This window comes from Oncorhynchus kisutch, linkage group LG20, assembly GCF_002021735.2.
Source record: "Oncorhynchus kisutch isolate 150728-3 linkage group LG20, Okis_V2, whole genome shotgun sequence".
Lineage (NCBI taxonomy): Eukaryota > Metazoa > Chordata > Actinopteri > Salmoniformes > Salmonidae > Oncorhynchus > Oncorhynchus kisutch.
In genome coordinates, this window is record NC_034193.2 from 2,453,226 (window position 1) to 2,479,296 (window position 26,071).

At 47.6% G+C, this 26,071-nt stretch overlaps 1 protein-coding gene across 1 annotated transcript in view; it reads left to right on the forward strand.

Annotated features, from left to right (window-relative positions):
• LOC109880786 (striatin) overlaps positions 1-26,071 on the forward strand; it is a 53,622-nt gene that overhangs the window by 6,656 nt on the left and 20,895 nt on the right. Inside the window, 4 exon segments of the mRNA XM_031799974.1 lie at positions 16,630-16,733; positions 23,404-23,477; positions 23,586-23,664; positions 25,697-25,867. Of these exon segments, the coding sequence (XP_031655834.1) occupies positions 16,630-16,733; positions 23,404-23,477; positions 23,586-23,664; positions 25,697-25,867 (428 nt within the window).

Consider the following 26,071-nt stretch of genomic DNA (forward strand, 5'->3'; position numbering starts at 1 on the left):
AGTACCGTAATACCCTGTATATAGCCTAAGGCTACACTTATTTGGCGCATGTGACAAAGTTTGCTTTGATGTCCTGAGCGCTCTGGGGCAGGTTTTCATTAAGAATCTCTGAGCTCCGTTCATCTTTCCCTCCATCCTGACTAGTCTCCCAGTCCCTGCCGCTGAAAACATCCTCATAGTATTATTCTGCCACCACCATGCTTCACTGTAGGGATGGTGCCAGGTTTCCTCCAGACGTGACGCTTGGCTTTAAGACCAAAGGGTTCAGCCTTGGTTTCATTCCTAATCTGACAGAAAGCCAACAACCTCTTGTCAGGGCTTGTGTTTCCTGTTATCTCTGTTGTTCTAGCCAGTCTGTACAGTCCTGGTTAAAGGACGACTGTTTTCCTTCTGCTCTCGTCTGTCGACTGATAGGAATGTGTGGAATGTACGCGGCTCGTTATCAGGTGAGGCATCGGTGGTGTAACTGCCAGAGACGGGCTGGGTAACAGCTAACCCTGTGTTCACTATTCACAGAGACTGGCTAGGTAACAGCTAACCCTGTGTTCACTATTCTCAGAGACTGGCTAGGTAACAGCTAACCCTGTGTTCACTATTCACAGAGACAGGCTAGGTAACAGCTAACCCTATGTTCACCATTCACAGAGACAGGCTGGGTAACAGCTAACCCTATGTTCACCATTCACAGAGACAGGCTGGGTAACAGCTAACCCTGTGTTCACCATTCACAGAGACAGGCTGGGTAACAGCTAACCCTATGTTCACCATTCACAGAGACAGGCTGGGTAACAGCTAACCCTATGTTCACCATTCACAGAGACAGGCTGGGTAACAGCTAACCCTGTGTTCACCATTCACAGAGACAGGCTGGGTAACAGCTAACCCTATGTTCACCATTCACAGAGACAGGCTGGGTAACAGCTAACCCTATGTTCACCATTCACAGAGACAGGCTGGGTAACAGCTAACCCTATGTTCACCATTCACAGAGACAGGCTGGGTAACAGCTAACCCTGTGTTCACCATTCACAGAGACAGGCTGGGTAACAGCTAACCCTGTGTTCACCATTCACAGAGACAGGCTGGGTAACAGCTAACCCTATGTTCACCATTCACAGAGACAGGCTGGGTAACAGCTAACCCTATGTTCACCATTCACAGAGACAGGCTGGGTAACAGCTAACCCTGTGTTCACCATTCACAGAGACAGGCTGGGTAACAGCTAACCCTGTGTTCACTATTCACAGAGACAGGCTGGGTAACAGCTAACCCTATGTTCACCATTCACAGAGACAGGCTGGGTAACAGCTAACCCTATGTTCACCATTCACAGAGACAGGCTGGGTAACAGCTAACCCTGTGTTCACCATTCACAGAGACCGGCTGGGTAACAGCTAACCCTATGTTCACCATTCACAGAGACAGGCTGGGTAACAGCTAACCCTATGTTCACCATTCACAGAGACAGGCTGGGTAACAGCTAACCCTATGTTCACCATTCACAGAGACAGGCTGGGTAACAGCTAACCCTGTGTTCACCATTCACAGAGACAGGCTGGGTAACAGCTAACCCTATGTTCACCATTCACAGAGACAGGCTGGGTAACAGCTAACCCTATGTTCACCATTCACAGAGACAGGCTGGGTAACAGCTAACCCTATGTTCACCATTCACAGAGACAGGCTGGGTAACAGCTACCCCTGTGTTCACTATTCACAGAGACAGGCTGGGTAACAGCTAACCCTTTGTTCACCATTCACAGAGACAGGCTGGGTAACAGCTAACCCTATGTTCACCATTCACAGAGACAGGCTGGGTAACAGCTAACCCTATGTTCACCATTCACAGAGACAGGCTGGGTAACAGCTAACCCTATGTTCACCATTCACAGAGACAGGCTGGGTAACAGCTAACCCTATGTTCACCATTCACAGAGACAGGCTGGGTAACAGCTAACCCTGTGTTCACCATTCACAGAGACAGGCTGGGTAACAGCTAACCCTATGTTCACCATTCACAGAGACAGGCTGGGTAACAGCTAACCCTATGTTCACCATTCACAGAGAGAGGGTTATTTGCATGGTAAATATTAGGCTTCAGCCTTTGTTTGTGTTTCACCGCTACCGGGGGACAAGTCAACAACACTAGCATAAGAAAGTTGAGACCGATGTAAGTCTGTGTGTGTGTTTTGAATCTGTGTGTAATTATACGAGAGTAGTTGTAGGAGTGAGTGGATGGAGTGAGCTCAGCCTGTATCTGACTTAGATGGTCTAGTGAGAGAGATGTGCTGGGCCTGGGTGTTTTTAAAACAGTTGTCTGTGTGTCGGCCCTAAATGGGTTCATTGTGTTCGACGCCTCTGTGATGACGCAGAACTAGATGAGAGGAAAACATGTCTGGAATGTACAACACTCTACTCAACCTAGCTGGGATCCTGTCTGGAATGTATGATAGAAACTAACGTTACCCAACCTAGCTGGGATCCTGTCTGGAATGTACAACACTCTACCCAACCTAGCTGGGATCCTGTCTGATAGAAACTAACGTTACCCAACCTGGCTGGGATCCTGTCTGATAGAAACTAACGTTACCCAACCTAGCTGGGATCCTGTCTGATAGACACTAACGTTACCCAACCTGGCTGGGATCCTGTCTGATAGAAACTAACGTTACCCAACCTGGCTGGGATCCTGTCTGATAGACACTAACGTTACCCAACCTGGCTGGGATCCTGTCTGATAGACACTAACGTCTATATTGTATGGGTCTGTGTTTTCTCATTTAAGGTGTTGTGTGAGTCACAGTCTACTACTTAGTACCCATGTAGCTACCTACCCCTCTACCTACTTAGTACCCATGTAGCTACCTACCCCTCTACCTACTTAGTACCCATGTAGCTACCTACCCCTCTACCTACTTAGTACCCATGTAGCTACCTACCCCTCTACCTACTTAGTACCCATGTAGCTACCTACCCCTCTACCTACTTAGTACCCATATAGCTACCTACCCCTCTACCTACTTAGTACCCATGTAGCTACCTGCCCCTCTACCTACTTAGTACCCATATAGCTACCTACCCCTCTACCTACTTAGTACCCATGTAGCTACCTACCCCTCTACCTACTTAGTACCCATGTAGCTACCTACCCCTCTACCTACTTAGTACCCATATAGCTACCTACCCCTCTACCTACTTAGTACCCATGTAGCTACCTACCCCTCTACCTACTTAGTACCCATGTAGCTACCTACCCCTCTACCTACTTAGTACCCATATAGCTACCTACCCCTCTACCTACTTAGTACCCATATAGCTACCTACCCCTCTACCTACTTAGTACCCATGTAGCTACCTACCCCTCTACCTACTTAGTACCCATGTAGCTACCTACCCCTCTACCTACTTAGTACCCATGTAGCTACCTACCCCTCTACCTACTTAGTACCCATATAGCTACCTACCCCTCTACCTACTTAGTACCCATGTAGCTACCTACCCCTCTACCTACTTAGTACCCATGTAGCTACCTACCCCTCTACCTACTTAGTACCCATGTAGCTACCTACCCCTCTACCTACTTAGTACCCATGTAGCTACCTACCCCTCTACCTACTTAGTACCCATATAGCTACCTACCCCTCTACCTACTTAGCTACATGTAGCTACCTACTAAGGTCCCACAGTTGACCGTGCATGTCAGAGCCAAGCCATTAGGTTGAAGGAATTGTCCATAGAGCTCCGAGACAGGATTGTGTCGAGGCACCAAAAAATGTCTGCTGCATTGAAGATCCCCAAAAACACAGTGATCGCCATGATTCATAAATGGAATCAGTTTGGAACCATCAAGACTCTTCCCAGAGCTGGCTGCCCAGCCAAACTGCGCAATCGGGGGAGAAGGACCTTGGTCAGGGAGGTGACCAAGAACCCGATGGTCACTCTGACAGAAGAACAACCATCTCTGCAGCAATCCACCAATCAGGCGGACTTTATGGTAGAGTGGCCAGACGGAAACCACTCCTCAGTAAAAGGCACATGACAGCCCGCTTGGAGTTGGCCAAAAGTCACCTAAAGTAGTCTGACCATGAAAAAACAAAATTCTGTGGTCTGATGAAACCAAAATCGAACTATTTGGCCTTAATGCCAACCGCCACGTCTGGTGGAAACCACTCATCACCTGGCCATTACCATCCCTACGGTGAAGCATGGTGGTGGCAGCATCATGCTGTTTTTTTTTTCAGACTGGTCAGGATTGAAGGAAAGATGAACCGAGCAAAGTACAGAGAGATCATTGATGAAAACCTGTTCCAGAGTGCTCAGGACCTCAGACTGGATGGAAGGTTCACCTTCCAACATGACAACGTCCCTAAGCACACAGCCAAGACAACGCTTCGAGACAAGTCTCTGAATGTCCTTGAGTGGCCCAGCCAAAGCTCGGACTTGAACCCGTTGTCATTATGGGGTATTGTGTGTAGTTTCTGGGGGGAAGAACTACTTCATCCATTTTAGAATTAGCTACCTACCCTTCTACCTACGCTATCCCATCTTCATCCCTTAATAACCCTCCCAAGAGTCTAATGCAACCATTGGAGCAGACTGGGACTGGAGCGGACTGGGACTGGGAGACCCTTATCCTCTGACCTGATAAAGCGGCCAGCCAGCCAGTCTGCCAGCCATTGTGCCAGCCAGTCAACCAGCTAGCCAGTCCCAGACAGTCAGCTAGCCAGTCAGCTAGCCAGTCAGCTAGCCAGTCCCAGACAGTCAGCCAGCCAGTCAACCAGCCAGTCAACCAGCTAGCCAGTCCCAGACAGCCAGCCAGTCTGCCAGCCAGTCAACCAGCTAGCCAGTCCCAGCCAGTCAGCTAGCCAGTCAGCTAGCCGGAGTGAAGACTGTAATGTTGGTAATAACTCCTCCTGTTTCTTCACGATATATTTCTGCCAGGTAGGCATTGGCTACTAATTAATTTAATTAGTTTAACATTTAATTCACCATTTCCATCACCAGAAGGTTATTATTAGCATCATCGCTAACGGCTACAGTAAGTGTAGATGTACGCACCGCACATACCGACGGTTTCATACCAAGCACTTATGCATTTTGTTCATGTCTTAATTATATTTAACTTGGGCAAATGTTCAAACCAGTTCAATACATTTATGCTAAACAAAAATATAAACACAACATGTAAAGTGTTGGCGCCATGTTCCATACACATGGAAAAAGATGATTTCTCTCAAGTTTTGTGCACACATTTGGTTTATATCCCTGCTAGTGAGCATTTCTTCTTTGCCAAGATAATTAATCCACCTGACCGGTGTGGCATTTCAAGAAGCTGATTAAACAGCATTACACAGGTGCACTTTGTGCTTGGCACAATTTAATGTGCAGTTTTGTAACACAACACAATGCCACAGATGTCTCAAGTTTTGAGGGAGTGTGAAATTGGCCTGCTGACTGCAGGAATGTCCACTAGAGCTGTTAACAGAGAATTTAATGTTCAGTGCTCTACCATATGCCGCTTCCAACGTTATTTTAGAGAAGTTGAGAAGTTGTCCAACTGGCCTCACAACTGGAACCACGCCAGCCCAGGACCTCCACGCCAGCCCAGGACCTCCACGCCAGCCCAGGACCTCCACGCCAGCCCAGGACCTCCACGCCAGCCCAGGACCTCCACGCCAGCCCAGGACCCCCAGGACCTCCACACCAGCCCAGGACTTCTGCACCTGCGAGATGGTCTGAGACCAGCCACTGGACAGCCAATGAAACTGCCAGAAACTGTCTCGGGGAAGCTCATCAGTGTGCTCGTCGTCCTCACCAGGGTCTTGTCCTGACTGCAGTTCGACGTCGTAACCGACTTCTGTGTTTGCAAATGCTCACCTTCAATGGCCACTGGCTGGTGAAGTCTGCTTGTTGAAATCCAGGTTTCAACTGTACCAGGCAGATGGCAGACAGCGTGGACGAGCGGTTTGATGACGTCAACGTTGTGAACCGAGTGCCCCATGGTGACGGTGGGGTTATGGTATGGGCAGGCATAACGAACACACTTGCGTTTTATCGATGGCGATTTGAAAGCCCAGAGAACTTGACGAGATCCTGAGGCCCGTTGTCGTGCCATTCATCCGCCACCATCACCTCATGTTTCAGCATGATAATGCACAACGCCATGTCACAAGGATCTGTTCACAATTCCTGGAAGCTGAAAATGTCCCAGTACTTCCATGGGCTGCATACTCACCAGACCTAGTTGGGGCGACAGGTAGCCTAGTGGTTAGAGAGTTAGGTCAGTAAATGAAAGGTTGCTGGATCGAATCCCTGAGCTATCAAGGTAAAAATGTGTCATTCTGCCCCTGAACAAGGCAGTTAACCCACCGTTCCTAGGCCGTCATTGTAAATAAGAATTTGTTCTTAATAACTGACTTGTCTGGTTAAACAGAAAAATAAAATAATGTTTGGGATGCTCTAAATTGACGGGTACGACATTGTGTTCCAGTTCCCACCAATATCCAGCAGTTTCACACAGCCATTGAAGAGGAGTGGGACAACATTCCACAGGCCACAATCAACAGCCTGATCAACTCTATGAGAAGGAGATGTGTCTCGCTGCATGAGGCAAATGGTCACACCAGATACTGACTGGCTTTCTGATCCACGCCAGATACTGACTGGTTTTCTGATCCACGCCAGATACTGACTGGCTTTCTGATCCACGCCAGATACTGACTGGCTTTCTGATCCACGCCAGATACCGACTGGCTTTCTGATCCACGCCAGATACCGACTGGCTTTCTGATCCACGCCAGATACCGACTGGCTTTCTGATCCACGCCAGATACCGACTGGCTTTCTGATCCACGCCAGATACCGACTGGCTTTCTGATCCACGCCAGATACTGACTGGCTTTCTGATCCACGCCAGATACTGACTGGCTTTCTGATCCACGCCAGATACTGACTGGCTTTCTGATCCACGCCAGATACTGACTGGCTTTCTGATCCACGCCAGATACTGACTGGCTTTCTGATCCACGCCAGATACTGACTGGCTTTCTGATCCACGCCAGATACTGACTGGCTTTCTGATCCACGCCAGATACTGACTGGCTTTCTGATCCACGCCAGATACTGACTGGCTTTCTGATCCACGCCAGATACTGACTGGCTTTCTGATCCACGCCAGATACTGACTGGCTTTCTGATCCACGCCAGATACTGACTGGCTTTCTGATCCACGCCAGATACTGACTGGCTTTCTGATCCACGCCAGATACTGACTGGCTTTCTGATCCACGCCAGATACTGACTGGCTTTCTGATCCACGCCAGATACTGACTGGCTTTCTGATCCACGCCAGATTCCTTATATGAACTGTAACTCAGTAAAACCTTCTGAAATGGTTGTGTTTTTATATTTTTGTTCTGTATAGTCGATTCCCTACTAGGGTCAGCGCCTCTAGTCGATTCCCTACTAGGGTCAGCGCCTCTAGTCGATTCCCTACTAGGGTCAGCGCCTCTAGTCGATTCCCTACTAGGGTCAGCGCCTCTAGTCGATTCCCTACTATGGTCAGCGCCTCTCGTCGATTCCCTACTAGGGTCAGCGCCTCTCGTCGATTCCCTACTAGGGTCAGCGCCTCTCGTCGATTCCCTACTAGGGTCAGCGCCTCTCGTCGATTCCCTACTGCCATTTTATGTTCCAAACATATTGCGAGGAGATGAGAGCGAGCATAAGGAAATATGTCCTTAAAACATTTTTACCAGTATTTTGTCGCAGATACAGACGATTTTTAACTCTGCCTAGCAAAAAAACGAATATAATTTCTATTTTTTTTGTCCAAGTACCAATATAATATCGTCCAAAAGTAATATTGTGATTAGTAACTGTATGGAGTGTTTCTCTCTACTGTCCAATGTGGACTTCTTCAGCTTCATAGATAAATCATTAGTCTCAGATGAATAAGTGGTTTAATCACTCGTCTCTGTAGACTGAACAGACAGTTTTTCTATAGCCTACAGTGTGTTGTTCCAGATGGACAGAGCCTGTCCGGGTTCGGAGGATGTTCTGGATGTTTCTATAGAAGGATGTTCTGGATGTTTCTATAGAAGGATGTTCTGGATGTTTCTATAGAAGGATGTTCTGGATGTTTCTATAGAAGGATGTTGTGGTACTGTCTTGGAGGAGGATGTTCTGGATGTTTCTATAGAAGGATGTTTTGGATGTTTCTATAGAAGGATGTTTTGGATGTTTCTATAGAAGGATGTTCTGGATGTTTCTATAGAAGGATGTTCTGGATGTTTCTATAGGATGTTCTGGATGTTTCTATAGAAGGATGTTCTGGATGTTTCTATAGAAGGATGTTCTGGATGTTTCTATAGAAGGATGTTCTGGATGTTTCTATAGAAGGATGTTGTGGGACTGTCTTGGAGGAGGATGTTCTGGATGTTTCTATAGAAGGATGTTCTGGATGATTCTATAGAAGGATGTTCTGGATGTTTCTATAGAAGGATGTTGTGGGACTGTCTTGGAGGAGGATGTTCTGGATGTTTCTATAGAAGGATGTTCTGGATGATTCTATAGAAGGATGTTCTGGATGTTTCTATAGAAGGATGTTGTGGGACTGTCTTGGAGGAAGATGTTCTGGATGTTTCTATAGAAGGATGTTGTGGGACTGTCTTGGAGGAGGATGTTCTGGATGTTTCTATAGAAGGATGTTCTGGATGTTTCTATAGAAGGATGTTCTGGATGTTTCTATAGAAGGATGTTGTGGGACTGTCTTGGAGGAGGATGTTCTGGATGTTTCTATAGAAGGATGTTGTGGGACTGTCTTGGAGGAGGATGTTCTGGATGTTTCTATAGAAGGATGTTCTGGATGTTTCTATAGAAGGATGTTCTGGATGTTTCTATAGAAGGATGTTCTGGATGTTTCTATAGAAGGATGTTGTGGGACTGTCTTGGAGGAGGATGTTCTGGATGTTTCTATAGAAGGATGTTGTGGGACTGTCTTGGAGGAGGATGTTCTGGATGTTTCTATAGAAGGATGTTGTGGGACTGTCTTGGAGGAGGATGTTCTGGATGTTTCTATAGAAGGATGCTGTGGGACTGTCTTGGAGAAGGATGTTCTGGATGTTTCTATAGAAGGATGTTGTGGGACTGTCTTGGAGGAGGATGTTCTGGATGTTTCTATAGAAGGATTTTGTGGGACTGTCTTGGAGGAGGATGGTGGGTTGATGTGAAATGAAGCTCACATTTATTTAAATCTGGTTTAAGCAGCTGTGACTCATTTTGTTTTAGACGTCAACAGTGCTGCTTTCAAAGAGAATCTCTCACTCACTCAAAAAATACTCCTTCTTGATTGTCTCGCTGTCCCAGATTCTGTGGTGCCCACTTGCTACGGACTAAAGACAGGGTTCTGGTTGGGCTCAGCTCCTGACGGTTCCCTGTTTAACTGTGTTATGCTGTAAGGTGTTGAGTCTCCCCTGCCCTGTGGTAGGACTAGAAGACTGTGTTGGTCTGGGTAGCCTGTCTAATGTGCTGAACCATGTGTGTCCAGGGTTCCGTTTGCTGGTAAGACTAGAAGACTGTGTTGGTCTGGGTAGCCTGTCTAATGTGCTGAACCATGTGTGTCCAGGGTTCCGTTTACTGGTAATAGCCGGCTTTTGGTTGATAAAAAAAAAAAAGAAGCCCATTTTTTAAAATAAACTCTGCCAGTTGTCTGAAGAAACATCATTTGCTTTTGATCCTATTCATTGATTACGTTTGACAGGTCATGCTTAACGGGTCAATAGGTCAATCTGCCTGGTTTGAGCGGTAAATCTGTCTGACAGGGTGAGAACTACTGCCGCTGTCCTCAAAGCGTTCGTTCGTTGCTGCTGGAGTGCGCTTTCATAAGCCCAGTCATTGCACAACATTTTCTACATGCAATCGTGTGTTAACTGTTTTTATCACCGTTTTAAAAAGAGGTACTATTTTTATATCTCAACCGGTAATTGAAGCGCCCTTCCCATTCGCCGTTCAAGCAAACGGTGTAGGGAGTCTTCAGCGCGTCGTCGCACACGATGAGGTGGAGGTAGGTTGTGTTTTACGATGAGCTGGAGGTGGGTTGTGTTTTACGATGAGCTGGAGGTGGGTTGTGTTTTACGATGAGCTGGAGGTGGGTTGTGTTTTACGATGAGCTGGAGGTGGGTTGTGTTTACGATGAGCTGGAGGTGGGTTGTGTTTACGATGAGCTGGAGGTGGGTTGTGTTTACGATGAGCTGGAGGTGGGTTGTGTTTACGATGAGCTGGAGGTGGGTTGTGTTTACGATGAGCTGGAGGTGGGTTGTGTTTACGATGAGCTGGAGGTGGGTTGTGTTTACGATGAGCTGGAGGTGGGTTGTGGTTTACGATGAGCTGGAGGTGGGTTGTGGTTTACGATGAGCTGGAGGTGGGTTGTGGTTTACGATGAGCTGGAGGTGGGTTGTGGTTTACGATGAGCTGGAGGTGGGTTGTGGTTTACGATGAGCTGGAGGTGGGTTGTGGTTTACGATGAGCTGGAGGTGGGTTGTGGTTTACGATGAGCTGGAGGTGGGTTGTGGTTTACGATGAGCTGGAGGTGGGTTGTGGTTTACGATGAGCTGGAGGTGGGTTGTGGTTTACGATGAGCTGGAGGTGGGTTGTGGTTTACGATGAGCTGGAGGTGGGTTGTGGTTTACGATGAGCTGGAGGTGGGTTGTGGTTTACGATGAGCTGGAGGTGGGTTGTGGTTTACGATGAGCTGGAGGTGGGTTGTGGTTTACGATGAGCTGGAGGTGGGTTGTGGTTTACGATGAGCTGGAGGTGGGTTGTGGTTTACGATGAGCTGGAGGTGGGTTGTGGTTTACGATGAGCTGGAGGTGGGTTGTGGTTTACGATGAGCTGGAGGTGGGTTGTGGTTTACGATGAGCTGGAGGTGGGTTGTGGTTTACGATGAGCTGGAGGTGGGTTGTGGTTTACGATGAGCTGGAGGTGGGTTGTGGTTTACGATGAGCTGGAGGTGGGGGGTGGGTTGGTTTACGATGAGCTGGAGGTGGGTTGTGGTTTACGATGAGCTGGAGGTGGGTTGTGGTTTACGATGAGCTGGAGGTGGGTTGTGGTTTACGATGAGCTGGAGGTGGGTTGTGGTTTACGATGAGCTGGAGGTGGGTTGTGGTTTACGATGAGCTGGAGGTGGGTTGTGGTTTACGATGAGCTGGAGGTGGGTTGTGGTTTACGATGAGCTGGAGGTGGGTTGTGGTTTACGATGAGCTGGAGGTGGGTTGTGGTTTACGATGAGCTGGAGGTGGGTTGTGGTTTACGATGAGCTGGAGGTGGGTTGTGGTTTACGATGAGCTGGAGGTGGGTTGTGGTTTACGATGAGCTGGAGGTGGGTTGTGGTTTACGATGAGCTGGAGGTGGGTTGTGGTTTACGATGAGCTGGAGGTGGGTTGTGGTTTACGATGAGCTGGAGGTGGGTTGTGGTTTACGATGAGCTGGAGGTGGGTTGTGGTTTACGATGAGCTGGAGGTGGGTTGTGGTTTACGATGAGCTGGAGGTGGGTTGTGGTTTACGATGAGCTGGAGGTGGGTTGTGGTTTACGATGAGCTGGAGGTGGGTTGTGGTTTACGATGAGCTGGAGGTGGGTTGTGGTTTACGATGAGCTGGAGGTGGGTTGTGGTTTACGATGAGCTGGAGGTGGGTTGTGGTTTACGATGAGCTGGAGGTGGGTTGGTTAGCTGGAGGTGGGTTGGTTTACGATGAGCTGGAGGTGGGTTGTGGTTTACGATGAGCTGGAGGTGGGTTGTGGTTTACGATGAGCTGGAGGTGGGTTGTGGTTTACGATGAGCTGGAGGTGGGTTGTGGTTTACGATGAGCTGGAGGTGGGTTGTGGTTTACGATGAGCTGGAGGTGGGTTGTGGTTTACGATGAGCTGGAGGTGGGTTGTGGTTTACGATGAGCTGGAGGTGGGTTGTGGTTTACGATGAGCTGGAGGTGGGGTTGTGGTTTACGATGAGCTGGAGGTGGGTTGTGGTTTACGATGAGCTGGAGGTGGGTTGTGGTTTACGATGAGCTGGAGGTGGGTTGTGGTTTACGATGAGCTGGAGGTGGGTTGTGGTTTACGATGAGCTGGAGGTGGGTTGTGGTTTACGATGAGCTGGAGGTGGGTTGTGGTTTACGATGAGCTGGAGGTGGGTTGTGGTTTACGATGAGCTGGAGGTGGGTTTGTGGTTTACGATGAGCTGGAGGTGGGTTGTGGTTTACGATGAGCTGGAGGTGGGTTGTGGTTTACGATGAGCTGGAGGTGGGTTGTGGTTTACGATGAGCTGGAGGTGGGTTGTGGTTTACGATGAGCTGGAGGTGGGTTGTGGTTTACGATGAGCTGGAGGTGGGTTGTGGTTACGATGAGCTGGAGGTGGGTTGTGGTTTACGATGAGCTGGAGGTGGGTTGTGGTTTACGATGAGCTGGAGGTGGGTTGTGGTTTACGATGAGCTGGAGGTGGGTTGTGGTTTACGATGAGCTGGAGGTGGGTTGTGGTTTACGATGAGCTGGAGGTGGGTTGTGGTTTACGATGAGCTGGGGGTGGGTTGTGGTTTACGATGAGCTGGGGGTGGGTTGTGGTTTACGATGAGCTGGGGGTGGGTTGTGTTTACAATGAGGTGGGTTGTGGTTTACGATGAGCTGGAGGTGGGTTGTGGTTTACGATGAGCTGGAGGTGGGTTGTGGTTTACGATGAGGTGGAGGTGGGTTGTGGTTTACGATGAGGTGGGGGTGGGTTGTGGTTTACGATGAGGTGGGGGTGGGTTGTGGTTTACGATGAGGTGGGTTGTGTTTACGATGAGGTGGAGGTGGGTTGTGGTTTACAATGAGGTGGAGGTGGGTTGTGTTTACAATGAGGTGAAGGTGGGTTGTGTTTACAATGAGGTGGGTTGTGGTTTACAATGAGGTGGGTTGTGGTTTACGATGAGCTGGAGGTGGGTTGTGGTTTACGATGAGGTGGGTTGTGGTTTACAATGAGGTGGAGGTGGGTTGTGGTTTACAATGAGGTGGAGGTGGGTTGTGGTTTACAATGAGGTGGGTTGTGTTTACAATGAGGTGGGTTGTGGTTTACAATGAGGTGGGTTGTGGTTTACAATGAGGTGGGTTGTGGTTTACAATGAGGTGGGTTGTGGTTTACAATGAGGTGGGTTGTGTTTACGATGAGGTGGAGGTGGGTTGTGGTTTACAATGAGGTGGAGGTGGGTTGTGTTTACAATGAGGTGGGTTGTGGTTTACAATGAGGTGGAGGTGGGTTGTGTTTACAATGAGGTGGGTTGTGGTTTACAATGAGGTGGGTTGTGTTTACGATGAGGTGGAGGTGGGTTGTGTTTACGATGAGGTGGGTTGTGTTTACGATGAGCTGGAGGTGGGTTGTGTTTACGATGAGCTGGAGGTGGGTTGTGGTTTACGATGAGCTGGAGGTGGGTTGTGGTTTACGATGAGCTGGAGGTGGGTTGTGGTTTACGATGAGGTGGGTTGTGGTTTACGATGAGGTGGGTTGTGGTTTACGATGAGGTGGGTTGTGGTTTACAATGAGGTGGAGGTGGAGGTGGTTTACAATGAGGTGGAGGTGGGTTGTGTTTACAATGAGGTGGGTTGTGTTTACAATGAGGTGGGTTGTGGTTTACAATGAGGTGGGTTGTGTTTACGATGAGGTGGAGGTGGGTTGTGTTTACGATGAGGTGGGTTGTGTTTACGATGAGGTGGGTTGTGTTTACGATGAGGTGGGTTGTGTTTACGATGAGGTGGGTTGTGTTTACGATGAGCTGGAGGTGGGTTGTGTTTACGATGAGCTGGAGGTGGGTTGTGGTTTACGATGAGCTGGAGGTGGGTTGTGGTTTACGATGAGGTGGGTTGTGGTTTACGATGAGGTGGGTTGTGGTTTACGATGAGGTGGGTTGTGGTTTACAATGAGGTGGAGGTGGGTTGTGGTTTACAATGAGGTGGAGGTGGGTTGTGTTTACAATGAGGTGGGTTGTGTTTACAATGAGGTGGGTTGTGTTTACAATGAGGTGGGTTGTGGTTTACAATGAGGTGGGTTGTGTTTACGATGAGGTGGAGGTGGGTTGTGTTTACGATGAGGTGGGTTGTGTTTACGATGAGGTGGGTTGTGTTTACGATGAGGTGGGTTGTGTTTACGATGAGCTGGAGGTGGGTTGTGTTTACGATGAGCTGGAGGTGGGTTGTGTTTACGATGAGCTGGAGGTGGGTTGTGGTTTACGATGAGGTGGAGGTGGGTTGTGGTTTACAATGAGGTGGAGGTGGGTTGTGTTTACAATGAGGTGGGTTGTGGTTTACAATGAGGTGGAGGTGGGTTGTGTTTACAATGAGGTGGGTTGTGGTTTACAATGAGGTGGGTTGTGTTTACGATGAGGTGGAGGTGGGTTGTGTTTACGATGAGGTGGGTTGTGTTTACGATGAGCTGGAGGTGGGTTGTGTTTACGATGAGCTGGAGGTGGGTTGTGGTTTACGATGAGCTGGAGGTGGGTTGTGGTTTACAATGAGGTGGAGGTGGGTTGTGTTTACAATGAGGTGGGTTGTGGTTTACAATGAGGTGGAGGTGGGTTGTGTTTACAATGAGGTGGGTTGTGGTTTACAATGAGGTGGGTTGTGTTTACGATGAGGTGGAGGTGGGTTGTGTTTACGATGAGGTGGGTTGTGTTTACGATGAGCTGGAGGTGGGTTGTGTTTACGATGAGGTGGGTTGTGTTTACGATGAGGTGGGTTGTGGTTTACGATGAGCTGGAGGTGGGTTGTGGTTTACGATGAGCTGGAGGTGGGTTGTGGTTTACGATGAGGTGGGTTGTGGTTTACGATGAGGTGGGTTGTGGTTTACGATGAGGTGGGTTGTGGTTTACGATGAGGTGGGTTGTGGTTTACGATGAGGTGGGTTGTGGTTTACGATGAGGTGGGTTGTGGTTTACGATGAGGTGGGTTGTGGTTTACGATGAGGTGGGTTGTGGTTTACGATGAGGTGGGTTGTGGTTTACGATGAGGTGGGTTGTGGTTTACGATGAGGTGGGTTGTGGTTTACGATGAGGTGGGTTGTGGTTTACGATGAGGTGGGTTGTGGTTTACGATGAGGAGGTGGGTTGTGGTTTACGATGAGGTGGAGGTGGGTTGTGTTTACGATGAGGTGGGTTGTGTTTACGATGAGGTGGGTTGTGTTTACGATGAGGTGGGTTGTGTTTACGATGAGGTGGGTTGTGTTTACAACCCAATGAGGTAGAGAGGGGAGGGAGGTAGAGAGGGGAGGGAGGAGGGAGGTGGAGAAGGAGAGAGCTGGGATGATGAGATAATGAATTGTACAGATTCTCATGCATACCGTGATATATTTTGTTAGATATTTTAGCCCCTTTTGGTCTTTGCAAGTTCCATTTCCCAGCCATTTGTGTGGGGTTACATTAGACACTCTATATCAAGAAGGACAATACTGCCAAACTATTCTGGACATCCCAGAGCTTGAATAAGTCTGACGTTGGCCTGGCGATCTCCCACCGTCTGCTTGGAACATCAACATGAATCACTACTTGAGGGCATTCCTCAGTCTGTTTGCCCCGCAGTCTGTTTCCCCCGCAGTCTGTTTCCCCCGCAGTCTGTTTGCCCCCCCCCTGCAGTCTGTTTGCCCCCCCCCTGCAGTCTGTTTGCCCCCCCCTGCAGTCTGTTTGCCCCCCCCCTGCAGTCTGTTTGCCCCCCCCCTGCAGTCTGTTTGCCCCCCCCCTGCAGTCTGTTTGCCCCCCCCTGCAGTCTGTTTGCCCCCCCTGCAGTCTTTGCCCCCCCCTGCAGTCTGTTTGCCCCCCCCTGCAGTCTGTTTGCCCCCCCCTGCAGTCTGTTTGCCCCCCCCCTGCAGTCTGTTTGCCCCCCCCTGCAGTCTGTTTGCCCCCCCCCTGCAGTCTGTTTGCCCCCCCCCTGCAGTCTGTTTGCCCCCCCCTGCAGTCTGTTTGCCCCCCCTGCAGTCTGTTTGCCCCCCCCTGCAGTCTGTTTGCCCCCCCCTGCAGTCTGTTTGCCCCCCCCCCTGCAGTCTGTTCAGCTTCTTATGGAAAAGAGAATTTCTCCCAAGACGAACAATTACGTGATCTAGATTGTGAGCAATATTATCTCAGACACAGAAATATATCCAAGTTAATGCAGGTATATCGACATACGAATGATGCTGATGAAACAGTCTGCTGAATGTATTGAGTGTTGATTGGGATGACATTTCCCTCTCTAGGCCTAGATAGACTTCCTGCAAGACCAGAGGAAAGCTTGTGTAGTTCATACTGTCTGTTAATGGCATGCGATACGTTTCCTCCAGGCTCAGACAGCGTTCCTCCAGGGAGAGAGGAAAGGACAGGAGAATGTATTGGTGATGACTGATATTGTTTCTCCTCCAGGGAGAGAGGAAAGGACAGGAGAATGTATTGGTGATGACTGATATTGTTTCTCCTCCAGGGAGAGAGGAAAGGACAGGAGAATGTATTGGTGATGACTGATTGTTTCTCCTCCAGGGAGAGAGGAAAGGACAGGAGAATGTATTGGTGATGACTGATTGTTTCTCCTCCAGGGAGAGAGGAAAGGACAGGAGAATGTATTGGTGATGACTGATACTATTTCTCCTCCAGGCTCAGACGGCGTTCCTCCAGGGAGAGAGAAAAGGACAGGAGAACCTGAAGAAGGACCTGGTTAGGAGGATCAAGATGCTGGAATACGTTCTCAAACAGGAGAGGTACGTTACAGAACCCGATGACCATCTGTGGGTCTCTTGCGGTGTTGATATGCAAACTGTAATCAAGTGTCAAACTCCGGTGGCATGTGAGACAATTTCGATGCTAGCTAATAAACATACATATAGATGACATTGATTTTTAGTGGTGGCAAATGAGAATATGACATTAAAAGTGGCTCTGACTCATAGTGCTGAGCCTATAAAACGTAGCTAGCTAGCTTCATAAACCTATTTTAGGGAATGATGTCAATCTAAAGGAATAAATGGCCGAGCTATAAAACCAGCTTGCCAGATATGGGTAACTGTCAGGGATATGGGGGCGGCAGGGTAGCCTAGTGGTTAGAGCGTTGGACTAGTAACCGGAAGGTTGCAAGTTCAAACCCCCGAGCTGACAAAAGTACAAATCTGTCGTTCTGCCCCTGAACAGGCAGTTAACCCACTGTTCCTAAGCCGTCATTGAAAAATAAGAATTTGTTCTTAACTGACTTGCCTAGTTAAATAAAAAATGAATAAAATATAGATCCCGGATTCAAATGTTTTTAAGATGCCACTGCATCGGTCGGCGGGTCCCAAACCCATCCAAATGTAGCATCGCAAAAAATGCATTGAAACGTTACGAATTGCAGATTCACGTTTTGTTTTGCTCATATAGCTATTTCTACCTAAAATACCTCCTCTTTTGTGACCAACTGAGGCGTCTTCTCCTTCAGTGTGGAACTTCATGTAACAGTGTGTCGACAGTCATTGATCTACTTTCGTTTTGCTGAACGACCCCAGCAGTATTTGGACACCCCTTCAAATGAGTAGATTCGGCTATTTCAGCCACATCTGTTGCTGACAGGTGTATAAAATCAAGCACACAGCCATGCAATCTCCATAGACAAACATTGGCAGTAGAATGGCCCTTACTGAAGAGCTCAGTGACTTTCAAAGTGGCACTGTCATAGGATGCCACCTTTCCAACAAGTCAGTTTGCTTGAGCTGGCCCGGTCGACTGTAAGTCCTGTTATTGTGAAGTGAAAGCGTCTAGGAGCAACAACGGCTCGGCCACGAAGTGGTAGGCCACACAAGCTCACAGAACGGGGCCGCCGAGTGCTGACACACGTAAAATTAATGTTACCTCATTAGCTAGATTTTGCTAGCAACCTGGGGCGCGTTCAGCAGGACGCAGGACGTTTCGTAACGTTCTGATATAAATCTCCTATGTAGAACAAACACGCCTCTGCCATGTTGATTGTTATCTCTATGCATGGGATATCTATCTGCAACGTTCAAGAATGTTTTGCATCTGAATGTAGCCATGGTAACATTACTAGTAGCCTACTGAGCGTAGCCATGGTAACATTATGAGGCACAGAAAGGAAAAGGGATAATAACCCCTCTGTAGCTGACTGGGGTAATAACCCCTCTGTAGCTGACTGGGGTAATAACCCCTCTGTAGCTGACTGGGGTAATAACCCCTCTGTAGCTGACTGGGGTAATAACCCCTCTGTAGCTGACTGGGGTAATAACCCCTCTGTAGCTGACTGGGGTAATAACCCCTCTGTAGCTGACTGGGGTAATAACCCCTCTGTAGCTGACTGGGGTAATAACCCCTCTGTAGCTGACTGGGGTAATAACCCCTCTGTAGCTGACTGGGGTAATAACCCCTCTGTAGCTGACTGGGGTAATAACCCCACTGTAGCTGACTGGGGTAATAACCCCTCTGTAGCTGACTGGGGTAATAACCCCTCTGTAGCTGACTGGGGCAATAACCCCTCTGTAGCTGACTGGGGCAATAACCCCTCTGTAGCTGACTGGGGCAATAACCCCTCTGTAGCTGACTGGGGCAATAACCCCTCTGTAGCTGACTGGGGTAATAACCCCTCTGTAGCTGACTGGGGTAATAACCCCTCTGTAGCTGACTGGGGTAATAACCCCTCTGTAGCTGACTGGGGTAATAACCCCTCTGTAGCTGACTGGGGTAATAACCCCTCTGTAGCTGACTGGGGTAATAACCCCTTCCTAGGCCAGTTAACCCACTGTTCCACTGTTCCTAGGTTGTGATTGAAAATAAGATGCGTTCTTAACTGACTTGCCTGGTTAAATAAAGGTCAAATAAACATGGCTGTGAAACTTACACAGCAGAAAATACGAGGGTCTACAATGACAGATGACCCTGGAAGGAAAAGACAGTCCCCTGGTGTTGTGACGTCTGTACAGAGGACAGATTGGTGTCTGGTTACTGATGACACTGCCCTGGAGCGGTTTCTGTCTGCCTTACCCTGGGGGAAACCCAATCAAGACAAGGTCACAGCTCTACTGCTCTCTGAGTGTTTCTGTCCTCCTGTCCTTTCCTAGAGCGGTTTCTGTCTTGCCCTTCCCTGTGGGATCGTTCATCCCCTTGTGTTCCAGGAAAAGCAGCAGCAGGATCATTTTCGACTCCTCTTTCTGAGTCTGTTCACCGACACTATGGTGTCAGCTCTGTGCCTGCAACAGCAGGTTGCCGTGGTAACAACAATGATGCTCTCCCTCCCCATGGTCGCTCTGCCTCTGGAACAGGATGTAGAGATGTCATTTCTATCTCCCCTCTTTTTTTTTTATCTCGCTCTCCTCCTCTTTCTCCTCTTTCGCTCTCTCCTGCCCCCTCCCCTTTCTTCCTGGGCCAATCAGATGTGCCTAGACCTACTGTTAAGTTAGCAGGTTGTTCGCTATCTAGGTAACATGAGTGTACATTGTTTGTTGTCAAACCAATAATTAGCAACCCAGGATTAGTTTAAAACAGCCTGCGACATGGTTTGTGAAAGTACGTCAAATCCGTGAGAGAACCAGATTAAAAAAATATTTTTAACAAAAATAAAAAATTTGAAAGCCACCTCTGACCACATATGGGTCCTGTTTATTTATTTTTTACCTCTGACCACATATGGGTCCTGTTTTTTTTATACCTCTGGCGACACACAGTGGGGCAAAAAAGTATTTAGTCAGCCGCCACCAATTGTGCAAGTTCTCCCACTTAATTTTCATCATAGGTACACTTCAACTATGACAGACAAAATGAGAAACAAAATCCAGAAAATCACATTGTAGGATTTTTTATGAATTTATTTGCAAATTATGGTGGAAAATAATGATTTGGTCAATAACAAAAGTTTCTCAATACTTTGTTATATACCCTTTGTTGGCAATGACAGAGGTCAAAAGTCTTCACAAGGTTTTCACACACTGTTGCTGGTATTTTGTCCCATTCCTCCATGCAGATCTCTTCTAGAGCAGTGATGTTTTTGACTTTCAACTCCCTCCAAATATATTTTCTATGGGGTTGAGATCTGGAGACTGGCTAGGCCACTCCAGGACCTTGAAATGCTTCTTACGAAGCCACTCCTTCGTTGCCCGGGCGGTGTGTTTGGGATCATAGTCATGCTGAAAGACCCAGCTACGTTTCATCTTCAATGCCCTTGCTGATGGAAGGAGGTTTTCACTCAAAATCTCACGAAACATGGCCCCATTCTTACCTTTACACGGATCAGTCGTCCTGGTCCTTTGCAGAAAAACAGGCCCAAAGCATGATGTTTCCACCCCCATGCTTCACAGTAGGTATGGTGTTCTTTGGATGCAACTCAGAATTCTTTGTCCTCCAAACACGACGAGTTGAGTTTTTACCAAAAAGTTATATTTTGGTTTCATCTGACCATATGACATTCTCTCAATCTTCTTCTGGATCATCCAAATGCTCTCTAGCAAACTTCAGATGGGCCTAGACATGTACTGGCTTAAGCAGGGGGACACGTCTGGCACTGCAGGATTTGAGTCCCTGGCGGCGTAGTTTGTTACTGATGGTAGGCTTTGTTAATTTGGTCCCAGCTCTCTGCAGGTCATTCACTAGGTCCCCCCCGTGTGGTTCTGGGATTTTGGCTCACCGTTCTTGTGATCATTTTGACCCCACAGGGTGAGATCTTGCGTGGAGCCCCAGATCGAGGGAGATTATCAGTGGTCTTGTATGTCTTCCATTTCCTAATAATTGCTCCCACAGTTGATTTCTTCAAACCAAGCTGCTTACCTATTGCAGATTCAGTCTTCCCAGCCTGGTCCAGGTCTACAATTTTGTTTCTGGTGTCCTTTGACAGCTCTTTGGTCTTGGCCATAATGGAGTTTGGAGTGTGACTGTTTGAGGTTGTGGACAGGTGTCTTTTATACTGATAACAAGTTCAAACAGGTGCCATTAATACAGGTAGCGAGTGGAGGACAGAGGAACCTCTTAAAGAAGAAGTTACAGGTCTGTGAGAGCCAGAAATCTTGCTTGTTTGTAGGTGACCAAATACTTATTTTCCACCATAATTTGCAAATAAATTCATAAAAAAATCAGGATTTTTTTTCTTCTCATGTTATCTGTCATAGTTGAAGTGTACCTATAATGAAAATTACAGGCCTCTCTCATATTTTTAAGTGGGAGAACTTGCACAATTGGTGGCTGACTAAGTACTTTTTTGCCCCACTGTGTGTATGGGTCCTGTTTTTTAACCGTTTAGGCCTCTGGTAATATGGGTCATGAAACAACGTTTTCTTAGCTGTCTTAGTGCTCTGTGAAGTCTACTCAGACTTGTCTTTGTTCTGGGTTATAATTGATACGATTGTATCAACATTGTTCGCTTTGCCTGCTGCTCCAATGTAAAAAATGTACAAATCTAACAACCGAAGACTCAACAGGGTCTGCACCCCCCCCCCCGCTCTCAGTGCGGGATGCTTGTTACGTTCAGCCCCAGAACCTGGCATCTAGTCTAATTAACAATATGCTTTTGAACAGCAGGGAGTTTTCTTCATCTTTCAACCAGCGTCTGGGTGCATCAGTCTTCTGTTATGTTGTCTCCTTTTGAGAGCAGACAATCAGATTCCTTCCTTTTCCTGCTGTTCCTGTCAGAAGCATCATCATCATCATCATTAACCGAGGACATGTATTTCTCTGTTAATTTCAGTAACGCTGTCGTCTCAGCCTCTCTGGGAGAGAGTTAGGAGCGACGTCATGTGCTTCAGAATCAGGTTACTCGTCTTGTGGGTTTCCCTGGTTGCTTGGCAACGGGTCATTCCTATCAGGAAGAGCCCTCAGGAAACAGGATGTTACCAATTTTAACAGGAACACCTTGGTCCCAACCTAACTAGGTTTCCCATCCGATTGGATAAAGATTTACATTAGAATATTCTAAAATCCGTCATTAAGGTAATGGTTTCCCAGCAGCGATATATAGGATGTTTCCATCAATTGACTTGTTGAAGATAAAAGTCTGATTAATAATGACAGTGCACATAAAAAAACATTTTTCGGGTTAAATTCCCATGTAATAAAATACACTTGAAAAAATTTTTTTTTAAAGGTTATCCATCACATTTTAATCTGATGGGTTTTGTCCCCACTCTGATGTTGTCCCGTGCGCTCTAGCCAACAGCTCTGATACAGTGTGGTCAGGCTAGTCCACACGATGACATTATTATGGACAAAAGAGAGAGAATATTTGTCCAACAGCAGACGAGCATCGATCATCACGTCACCTGAATAAGACCCCAGATATTTATTATAAAGGAGCATCTAGATCATCACCAGGCTCTTTTCACCCCCCCTGTGAAGTTCATCAGAACTTGTTTCATCTATAGTCTAGTAAACTGCATGGTTTCCTGAGTCCTAGTGGGACGACCACACAACACATCATCACGTAACTCCCAAGGTTACTTCAGCATGATGGGTATTATATCAACATTATTCACTGCCGGTTCTCGCGTAATGTTACCCATATAAAAATAATCCACCCACCTTGTCCAGAAAAAAAAATTCATTTATATTTTTTGACATTTTGTGGACTAATTTGCGGTTTCCATCAGGCCTGTCGTGACCTAATATCTGACATTATTCACGGTAAAAGGGTGGATGAACACCTGGTTATTGATTTGAGAAGGGTGGATGAACACCTGGTTATTGATTTGAGAAGGGTGGATGAACACCTGGTTATTGATTTAAGAAGGGTGGATGAACACCTGGTTATTGATTTGAGAAGGGTGGATGAACACCTGGTTATTGATTTGAGAAGGGTGGATGAACACCTGGTTATTGATTTGAGAAGGGTGGATGAACACCTGGTTATTGATTTGAGAAGGGTGGATGAACACCTGGTTATTGATTTGAGAAGGGTGGATGAACACCTGGTTATTGATTTGAGAAGGGTGGATGAACACCTGGTTATTGATTTGAGAAGGGTGGATGAACACCTGGTTATTGATTTGAGAAGGGTGGATGAACACCTGGTTATTGATTTGAGAAGGGTGGATGAACACCTGGTTATTGATTTGAGAAGGGTGGATGAACACCTGGTTATTGATTTGAGAAGGGTGGATGAACACCTGGTTATTGATTTGAGAAGGGTGGATGAACACCTGGTTATTGATTTGAGAAGGGTGGATGAACACCTGGTTATTGATTTGAGAAGGGTGGATGAACACCTGGTTATTGATTTGAGAAGGGTGGATGAACACCTGGTTATTGATTTGAGAAGGGTGGATGAACACCTGGTTATTGATTTGAGAAGGGTGGATGAACACCTGGTTATTGATTTGAGAAGGGTGGATGAACACCTGGTTATTGATTTGAGAAGGGTGGATCATAAGATCGTTGTCTTTTTAACCCTGTTTATGCTTTCTCTTCCAGGGCCAAGTACCACAAGTTAAAATATGGAACAGAGTTGAACCAAGGAGACATGAAACCTCCCAGCTATGACTCTGGTAAGACTGATACACGCACACACACACACACACACACACACACACACACAAAAATTGACTGACTGACAGTCCAATTTTATTTACAGACAAAATATATTTTCTCCCCAGATGAGGTGAATGAGAATGACGCCCCTGGCTCTCTGAACAACCAGCTGTCCTGGAAACAAGGTCGTCAGCTCCTCAGACAGTGAGTTACTATACCACTACCACTAACCCTGGAAACAAGGTCGTCAGCTCCTCAGACAGTGAGTTACTATACCACTACCACTAACCCTGGAAACAAGGTCATCAGCTCCTCAGACAGTGAGTTACTATACCACTACCACTAACCCTGGAAACAAGGTCGTCAGCTCCTCAGACAGTGAGTTACTATACCATACCACTAACCCTGGAAACAAGGTCATCAGCTCCTCAGACAGTGAGTTACTATACCACTAACCCTGGAAACAAGGCCATCAGCTCCTCAGACAGTGAGTTACTATACCATACCACTACCACTAACCCTGGAAACAAGGCCGTCAGCTCCTCAGACAGTGAGTTACTATACCATACCACTACCACTAACCCTGGAAACAAGGTCATCAGCTCCTCAGACAGTGAGTTACTATACCACTACCACTAACCCTGGAAACAAGGGCATCAGCTCCTCAGACAGTGAGTTACTATACCACTACCACTAACCCTGGAAACAAGGGCATCAGGTCCTCAGACAGTGAGTTACTATACCACTACCACTAACCCTGGAAACAAGGTCATCAGCTCCTCAGACAGTGAGTTACTATACCACTACCACTAACCCTGGAAACAAGGGCATCAGGTCCTCAGACAGTGAGTTACTATACCACTACCACTAACCCTGGAAACAAGGTCATCAGCTCCTCAGACAGTGAGTTACCATACCACTACCACTAACCCTGGAAACAAGGTCGTCAGCTCCTCAGACAGTGAGTTACTATACCATACCACTACCACTAACCCTGGAAACAAGGTCATCAGCTCCTCAGACAGTGAGTTACTATACCACTACCACTAACCCTGGAAACAAGGTCATCAGCTCCTCAGACAGTGAGTTACTATACCACTACCACTAACCCTGGAAACAAGGTCATCAGCTTTTCAGACAGTGAGTTACTATACCATACCACTACCACTAACCCTGGAAACAAGGTCATCAGCTCCTCAGACAGTGAGTTACTATACCACTACCACTAACCCTGGAAACAAGGCCGTCAGCTCCTCAGACAGTGAGTTACTATACCATACCACTACCACTAACCCTGGAAACAAGGTCGTCAGCTCCTCAGACAGTGAGTTACTATACCATACCACTAACCCTGGAAACAAGGGCATCAGCTCCTCAGACAGTGAGTTACTATACCATACCACTACCACTAACCCTGGAAACAAGGTCATCAGCTCCTCAGACAGTGAGTTACTATACCACTACCACTAACCCTGGAAACAAGGTCATCAGCTCCTCAGACAGGCTGGACTTGCTCTTCTAAACTGCTCTGTGAACAGTGACGACATGGGCAACAGCTCCCTCTCCTGGAGAGTACTGGTCATTACTGCTACTACCCATACACCACCACCAGCAACATACCACCCTGCATCCCACTGCGGGTTTTCCTCTAACCTAAGCAGGGTCTGTCCTGGATGGGAGATCGGATGCTGCTGGAAGTGGTGTTGGAGGGCCAGTAGGAGGCACTCTTTCCTCTGGTCTAAAAAATATCCCAATGCCCCAGGGCAGTGATTGGGGACACTGCCCTGTGTAGGGTGCTGTTTTTCGGATGGGACGTTAAACAGGTGTCCTGATTCTCTGTGGTCACTAAAGATTCCATGGCACTTATCGTAAGAGTAGAGGTGTTAACCCCAGTGTCCTGACTAAATTCCCAATCTGGCCCTCGAACCATCATGGTCACCTAATAATCCCTGGTTTGCAATTGGCTCATTCATCCCCCCTCCTCCTCTCCCCTGTAACTATTCCCCAGGTCGTTCCTGTAAATGAGAACGTGTTCTCAGTCAACTTACCTGGTAAAATAACATAAACAACAAACACCATTATGATGAGGATCCCTTTTGACAGTACCGATCGTTATTACTACCCATACTGCACCATGACAGGTCGTTTGTTGTGTGAGGCGATAGGCTTGTCTTGTCATTGATTTGTTCCGCAGCCTTTCCTCCTGACAGCCCCCCCCCCCTCTTTATGTGTCCAGGTACCTTCAGGAGGTGGGTTACACCGACACCATCCTGGATGTGAAGGCTCAGAGGGTGCAAACCCTGCTGGCTATGGCCGGAGGGGGTCGACCCGGGGAGAGGACCGGGCCAGAGACCCCTCTGGTCAACGGGACAGGCACCGTACCTAAAGGCACCGACACTGGAGGAGGGTGGGTCTATAGAACTGCACACAACACAGTGATATAATTACTTGAAGGCAACAACACCTCAGAACAATGTGTCCTTTCTAGTAATTATATTTCTATGACCTAGTGAAAAGATGGTGGATCAGGCTAGCTCGGGCCTGCTCGCGGGTTACCAGGCTAGCTCGGGCCTGCTCGCGGGTTACCAGGCTAGCTCGGGCCTGCTCGCGG